At 33.8% G+C, this 8,549-nt stretch overlaps 1 protein-coding gene across 1 annotated transcript; it reads right to left on the bottom strand.

Moving 5' to 3' along the window:
• Positions 1-4,953: 4,953 nt before the first annotated feature.
• Positions 4,954-8,321, bottom strand: LOC149851527 (DNA-directed RNA polymerases II and IV subunit 5A-like). Its single transcript, XM_090015307.1, has 4 exons — positions 8,124-8,321; positions 7,807-7,986; positions 6,591-6,704; positions 4,954-5,323 (listed from the first exon to the last, which is right to left on the bottom strand). The coding sequence occupies exons 1-4, from the start codon at positions 8,319-8,321 to the stop codon at positions 5,198-5,200; spliced, it is 618 nt and encodes a 205-aa protein (XP_089871433.1). The 3' UTR covers positions 4,954-5,197.
• Between the last annotated feature and the right edge of the window lie 228 nt (positions 8,322-8,549).

Genomic DNA, 8,549 nt, shown 5'->3' with positions numbered 1-8,549 from the left:
AGCACATATGAGCATGATTGAATCACATATAAGTTTTTTTACTACCTTAAGGGCACATATGAGCATGATAGAATCACATATACAGTTTTTTACTGTCTTAGAACACATATGAGTATGATAGAATCACATATACAGATTTTTTACTGCCTTAGAACACATATGAGGATGATAGGATCACATATAAAGTATAATTTATTTTAATATATTTTGTTTATCAATACTGACCTTTCTTTTCTTGTGTAGGTTGTTAGCGATAATCAACGTAGTGGAGCTGAATGGACAGATCAAGACAATGAACAAGAGGACGCACAAAATCTTGGCGATGATTAGATTCATGTGTTGAATTTGTTCTACCTTCTTTTTGTTTAAAAAATGTAAATGTTGAATTGTAAATAATTAGAACTTGCGAATTTTAAAGTGGATCGATTAATTGTTTTAGTTTCCTTTTATATGTATTTTAATGTGTACTTTGTTTGTTATTCACAGGAAGTATAAATTGTATCACAAGAATTTTTTTCTTGATATTTAATTTTCAAATATTTTTTTTAAAATTTTTTCCTTGTTTGCGACGGATTAGCGACGGATATATCTGTCGCTAATTACTATTAACGTTGAATGTAGCGACGGATTAGCGACGACTATAAATCCGTCGCAAAACCAAAGTTATCGTATAGTAACGATGGCCTTGCGATGGATGTTGACATTCGTTATTCTGTCGCAACTTAGCGACGAAACTGGCGACAAATATATTTTGTCACTACTTAGCGACGAAAGGGGCGACAAATATATTTCGTCGCTAATTAGCGTCAAAAAATTTGTGATGAAAGTTATTTGTCGCTAAGCTGTTTAGCGACGGATTTAGGTCGTCGCTAATCCACAGGTTTCTTGTGGTGTCTATATCATCGTGAGATTTTTCTAAATCTCACGATATTTGTCACAGAGCTTGGTGATCAAGTACTTAATGCATAAATTTTGTGTCATATGATTGCACGGGATCCGGACTCGAGGAGAACTGTTATCAAATTTTAAAGATCAAGACTATATTACTATTTCCAAGGGAGTCTGTATCAAGTGAGAGTCAGTGTTTGCTCTGATGTTGTTCATCCATGTGATGAACGACATCCCAAATACCATGGATGAACAACACTTAGGATTTTGAAAATGAACGGCTGAAAAAATAGTTCCTTCAAGTTAGTTGGGATTTCGTTCATCGCATGGATGAACGGCATCGAAGCAAGCACTGTCGGATGACCATTATAAAATTTTTGTGACAGTAGAGCTCAAGACCAATGTTGCCATTATCGGCTCATATGTATCGTATCAGCAGAAAATCAATATGCATCACTCCTGAATCAATTGTCCTTTAATAAATATAAGAAATACTAAAGTTATTTTTTTTTAACTATTTTAATGATTTTAACACATGTCACGTTGTGATTAATACATAATAATTTTTTTGTCCTATACAAAATGATTCACTTGAGTATCGGTCTCGACCCATATAGTTGAATCGTCGGCTAAACTATTCAGGGTCGATACTGATACTGGCAATATTGCTCAAGACTCAAGAGTATTTGAGATTTATAAAAGTAAAAGATAAAGACTCAAGAATATTAGAGGACTTGAATTTCATTCTACTAAGGGAAATTTATAATTAATTCAAATAAAATTCTATAAAAATTCAAATATCAAATTACATGAAATGACAATAAATAAAATTTGAATTAGACTTAAATGTAAATAGATTTCATTAATAAAATGTTTAACTTTCCCGTATTTTAATTGTTTATTCTCTTTTCTAAAAATGTCATTTTCTCAAAAAATGCATTTTAAAAACGATTTCTCTTACGGTCGGTAGGACCCATTGTCATTTGAATATTTTATTTTATATATTTTTTTGTAGATTAGGTTTTAAACTAAATTCAAATGTACTGAATTCACATTACATACATATCATGTTATCCTAAATTTGTCTCAAATCCCATTCGACTTTATTTCGATAAAATTTATCGATTATATTATTAAATTCTATCTTTTTCATAAATTTGATTCTTAATGCAAATTTTACTTAAATCAACTCGAGTCAACTTTATTTTTTTATAAGATATTTTTTTATAATTTATTTTAGGCTAATTTATATTTTTATACTTCTTTTTGGTAAAATTTATTATTAATTATTATTTTATTTATTAAAAATATTCTAATGAATCACATGTATTACTTCTAAATTAGATTTAAAATTATAAATTCAATTTCAACAAAAATATAATTTATTGTATTTTTCAAACTTGAATTAAAATTCAATTAAGTTTTTTATTTAGATATGAATCAAACTCAAATCTAATTGCAATATTTGAGACATATTTATTAAATCTAAATTTAAATCCAAATTTGAATTTTCAAATTGATAAAACTTTCAAAATTGAAATCAAAATGTAATAAGACTTCAAATCAAAGTATACATTTAGATCAAATCCTGAATAATATTAAAACTCAAATTAAGTTCTAGTTAAGTTCAACTTAAATTTAGATTAAATTAGATAAAAATCAAAACTCTGATTTAAAATAAATTTTCAACCTGCAATTTATTTTGAATCTCAATTAATATTTGAATTATAATTAAATTTTTAACTTAATTTTGAATAATATTTTAGCTTTAAGTTTATTGTTGTTTCTCGTAAAATATCAAAAAATTGCGGGTTATGCATTCAGTGTTACAAACTAGTATGGTTCACCTACCTAGTTTTGATGGATACTTAACCCACTCTATAAAATTGGCCCCCTTTCATCCCCTCCAATGATGTTAATTACAAACTTAACACTTTGTTTTGGATGATACCAATCTCATATTCTTTTATTGTCCTTAGGTTAAAACTATTTGGTCTTCTCTTCCCAAATTGCTGGAAATCACTCATGCGCCCATTCCTATGTGGCTGAGTGGCTGCAAGCTTACTTATCAAGTCATGATAATTGACTTTTTTATTTTTAAAGGCAAGCTGGGGTTAAGCAGACCCCTACCAGTTATACAACTATACCATTGGCTTTTGAACCTGCAACATCCCAACAGGAACATGTACTAGCCGCTCCTACCAGACAAACAGAGCCCCCTAGATAAGAAGCCATGAAAGTTACCACACGCATAAATCTAAGGAAGCAAGCAGGGCTGCAAAATTCCATTATCTTCCTCGCCTTGACCATCAAATCAACATGGAACCACCTCAAATAAAACCGTCCCTAGCACGCTTATTTTTGCCAAAGCTTCACACTTAGAAAACATTTCACCCCACGCTCTCCTGTCATCTCAACACCACATTTCGACAACACATGGAAATGGTGTTTTCATCTCAACGCAAGGCTCTCAAACAGAGCCTAAAAATGAAAGGCTAGGATCTAGAACCATGATATCATGCAACGGTAACAGGATAGTATAGATGCCTTCTTATTGATAGGATTCACAAAAACCTATATGTAATTAATCTTGAAGCAAAACTTATAATAATAATTATGTCAATCAAACTGGTTAATCTCTAAAAAATGGAAATCTATATGTTTAAATACATTTACAGTGAGGGTAGCATTCCAATGTGATTTGAAATCTAATGCAAATGAGAGAATGAATCTCATTTTCACAGCTAGCATGTGATTTGAAATCTCATGCAAATGAGAGAATGAATCTCATTATCAAGCTAGCAAAGCATGTGATTTGGAACCTCATGCAAACAAGAGAATGAATCTTATTTGCCCAGAAAACAAACATGTGATTTGGAATCTCATAAAGATAAGAAACAGAATGAGATTTGAAATCACATTTGAAGCGGCTCTCATGTGATTCCAACTCACATGGTGGAATATGTGATTTAAAATCATACTACTTCAAATCACATTTCATTCCATCTCATGTGACAACCAAACTTACCCTAACTGTGCGCTAGAAGGAAAAATATGTGAATAAATGGAACCGTGCAAAGCCAGACCCTTATAAATGGGATAAAAATAGGGAGTTCCTTGATGACTGCAATTTTTATTTCATGCATCAAGGAAACCACATTATGCCAATAATAAAACCAGCCGTAGAGAAAATACCACACAAACTAGAAGAGAAATTTTGGCAACACATACCATGAGAATACACAAAAAGCAGATTATAACAAGCACCAATAAACACCGCACCTTTAGCCCTGAAAATAATAAATAAGATAGCCCATGAAGGCTCCACTCATCTGGTAGGGCAGCTCACGAACATCACCAAGCTGAAAAAACGCCATGAGTTGGACACCTGTGGGTCTCTTGCCGCAGTGCCGAAGCCTAGTGTAGACCCTGGTGGATAGGGCTAGTAAACGAGCCAAGCAAATCAATCACAAGATGTTCGGCCTCACCTGTGGGTCTCTCCCTCACCTCGTTCACAGCCAGGCACTGCTCGGCCTCAGCTCGTTTAGCTTGTGCATGCCGACGCAAGTTCGTACGAGCCCAAGCTAGATGAGCCAAGAAATGGTGGGCTCATCTGTGGTGAGAATGGAACCCCAAACACATTGGTTACAAGCCAACTTCAACTAACTAGATGAGCTACTACACCTTGTGTACATTATGATACAAAAATACCATGCAAGTCCACCTAAACAAGTTTATACGAGCTGAAGACCCATTGTTCATGCTCAGCTTGCACTCAGTAGACGAGCTGCTCATAGCTAGGCTGACCGAACTCATTTGACAAGTCCTAACGACCTCTATGTAAACCAAAATGTGGGCAGCTATATCATTTACCAGCCTTGCTGGTGGGCAAGGAGGATCTGGACTTTCCGGGTTATCCCAGAAAAGAAAAGATGAAAGAGGATATGTGGGGAACGGAAGACAGATATGCATTGTTATATTAATCAACAACCACACTCAACAGACAATCCAGATGAGGCTGGTAAATAACGCAAATGGAAAGCAAACTACACAGAATTTCTGTGGCCAACTTATCAAAGAACATTCGGGGATGCTACGATAGCAGATATCAAGTAACAAATTTCAATGGACAGTAGTTGGTTAATTACTCACTACTTCCAACCAAAATTGGTTAAACCTACAGAATTCTAAAGGGTGGGCATCCATTGTCGCACTAGCCTGTTCAACTTTCAACATCGAAGACATAGTTACTCATCACAGTTCCAAGAGAAAAATATTAACAAAGATTCATCTAATCCTTCTGCAGGACTCAAACAACAAATCGGTAGGTGACATATCTTCCTGCTGTTTCACTGGGTCGGATAATCTTCACAACCTCTCCACGCTTCAGCCCAAAGTACCGAGCTATCGGGTCCGTAATTTGTATCCGAGGAAGCTGACATAAAATCACAAGCATAAGGGATTATTCAGATAAGTAAATCTTTATATGTATACACATCAATATATAGGGAAAATATAAGGTGGTTTTGTATACCATATGATGGTACACACTCTTGTTTCTATGGGGCTACTAGCCACCAAATGGTAGATCTAACCACGCACATATGATTAGCATATTTTATTTACTATGTTAGAAGGCATAAAATCCTATTTTCGAGATAGTAAAAAATCAGTAGCTTATAATTCACGAAAATAAGGGTGGTATAGAAATGGTATAAAACATCATATTTGAGTCAACACATGAAAATAGTAAACAAAACATGTTAAACATGATCCAAAGGTTAGATTTTGCATTTGAAGCTTAGATCTATGTAAATCAAGTGTGTGTGTCATTGTCACAGATATCGGAGATATTTTTAAAATATCACGATATTGATGTATATTCAGCGAACAATACTATAGGTAAAATATCACAATATTTTGAAAATATCACCGATTTGATTATATGATGATATTATTAATTATTTTTACTGTTTTTTTATTTTTTACATCTTAAATATGTTTTTCTTCTTTCTTTTATATTATTTACATATTTCTTTTATCATACACGTATTTTATTGTTTAAATATGATATTTTCTTACTTATTTTCGTTAATTTTACTTATTTAAAAAAAAATGTAAGCCCGATATTTTCCCTAGAATTATCATTGAACCTATAATATCGCGAGAAATAGCCACGCTGAGATATAGCCGATACCTATATTGTGACTATGGTGTTTATATATATATATATATATATATATATATATATATATATAAAGAGAGAGAAGAGAGAGAGAGAGAGAGAGAGAGAGAGAGAGAGTATTGTCTTTAAGGATGCCACATTAAACACCAACAGCTTCAAAATATAGATGAGGTGATGCATCCTAGGCACTGTAAGGCAAAAAAGGATAAGAAAACTGTGGTGGGTGGGTGGAATGTCTGGGCAGCGTGGGGGCATGTATTTGTCAGTTAGGATCTATATATTTCAGATATAAATTTTTGTACAAAAGTGCTAATTCCTTCCAATATTCACAAATCGCTAAGACTTCTTGTGTTCAAGATTCAAATCAGCAGCACATTGGCAACAAGATAGAACACATAGATTCATGAGTTGTTGACAATTACGAAAATAGCCATCTACTAACTCCATAAAACCGAAAAATAGAATAAACAAATCTAACAAATCATGAATCAATAAAACACATAAGTTGATCAAATACCTGTGTCTCTTTGAGTGTATATCGCTCAAGCAACGTTTTCTTCTCTTCGGGTGTAAGCAGTTGGTGCTCTGGTATAAGAACATGCTCCTTAATATTGACAAGCAACTCAGCCTCCTGAAACGAAGAAAATCAAGAAAACAATTGCCCATTGTGATCTCTGCATTATCACTGAGTAGAGGAATCATGATATCTTAATCTCACATGTCTACATACCCATCGATATATATATATATATATATATATATATATATATATATATATATATATATAAGGAAGGGTGACCGTCAAACCAAAGGAAGGTCCAAAATCTACAACTGATGATAATCGACAGCATTCCTTCTCTAAGGATCGAGTTTTTCATAGAACGGACTTTACCTATTGAATTTTTATCATTCAATTAGTGAGAAACATGTTTTGGAATATGAATTTTCGATGTTTAGATGTGTTTTTGAAAGTACTAAAAATCAACCGCCCACAACACAATGCTTTGTATTGTAAAGTTTAAAATGCATCATGAGCCGTCGATTTTTCATGTTTTGAAAACATGTCTATATGTCTAAGAGTCTTCATGTAAAGCGTGTTTTTTACTAAATAAATTATAAAGAACAAATACATGAGGTCCGGTCGATGAGATGCTCAAGCATTGGAGAAGGGAAATTGTCCGATCGTCGTTAGTTGTACATTTTGGACCTTCTTTTGGTTGGACGGTCATATATATATATATATATATATATATATATATATATATATATATATATATATATATATATATATATATATATATATATATACACACACACACACACACACACACACACACACACACAATCGGCAGGAAAAGTTCTTTCATCCCCTTACAGCAAACCAAACACCACAGCCTCTGGTCAAGGTTACTGCAAATCAGAAGAATCCACTCCACAAGACTTACAGAAAGAAGTAAGACAAGAAAAAATATGCAATAAAGTAAAAAAATCTCTTAAAAGTATAAATTAGGTTTTCTAAATTTCAAAGAAGAAGAAAAAAACAGCTTAAACCCACAGGTGGGTACTCTAACAAAAAAAATCCCTAAATCTCAAGGAACCCTAAACTTTGCACCACCACCAACTTCTAACACAGATACAGCAAAAAGAGCAAAGAAAAGATTTAAAACACACCCAAAAAAAGTCTTAGATTTACGGAAAATGTGTTATACGGGGCAGAGATTCTGTGAACCTACTTGAAATACATCCAGATGAAACTTGACAGAGATCTCCTGAACACATTGCCTCGCGAACGGTGTTAAGCTTTGCTGAACAACAAGTATGGCTTGGAATACATTCTCCGACTTCATGCGCTCCGTGTAAGTCTTGATTGTCTTGACACCAACTTTGGCCTCCTCTGGGAAGAAAACATAAATCTGAAACCAAGATTTCAACAAGAAGCAAAACCCATATCATCAAACATGGTATCAAGCAAGAATTCATCATAGAAAATGTTACCCATTGAAGAATTTTGGAATTATTTATCCTTTTCCTGTGGTTAGGGTTTTGGTACCTGTTCAGAGGGGTCATTCCGCTTGGTCTTGTTAATGACGAGATCATCTCTCTTGATGTCTTCCCCAAACTTAGCAATGAATTCAGCTTTGGTCATGTTAATATCGAAGTCACCCACCAGGTAGCCCCGATCACGAAGCATCTGCATTACAGTCCGCCGGATTCTGAAGAGCCTGTTTGTCTGTTCATCCATTGACATTGCTTCTCCCTCTCTTTTTCCACTGTGTTTGCTACTGAAACAGCAAACAAACATTCTAAAGCGGATAAACACAACACACACACAGTCAACATTATAAGTACTGCTGTTAAACAAACCAAGCATGCAGTGTTCAAGATCAGCTCGAGTTGGCTCGTTTGGCTGGAGGAAAGATTGTTTGATAGCTGTAAGCAATAAGATTTGAACTCTAATCCCAAAGTCGCAAGCCAA

This window comes from Nuphar pumila, chromosome 1 (genome assembly GCF_984573655.1).
Source record: "Nuphar pumila chromosome 1, dmNupPumi1.hap1.1, whole genome shotgun sequence".
In the NCBI taxonomy this organism is placed as follows: Eukaryota; Viridiplantae; Streptophyta; class Magnoliopsida; order Nymphaeales; family Nymphaeaceae; genus Nuphar; species Nuphar pumila.
This window is presented reverse-complemented; position numbering and strand designations above follow the sequence as displayed.

What these genes read in the sequence shown, in the direction of transcription:
- LOC149851527 (XM_090015307.1), bottom strand. Translation starts at nt 8,321, where the DNA reads ATGTCAATGGATGAACAGACAAACAGGCTCTTCAGAATCCGGCGGACT. An exon ending in TTCATCTGGATGTATTTCAA is followed by an intron (nt 6,705 to 7,806) that starts GTAGGTTCACAG and finishes TCTTCGTTTCAG; the next exon opens with GAGGCTGAGTTGCTTGTCAA. An exon ending in ATACACTCAAAGAGACACAG is followed by an intron (nt 5,324 to 6,590) that starts GTATTTGATCAA and finishes ATTTTATGTCAG; the next exon opens with CTTCCTCGGATACAAATTAC.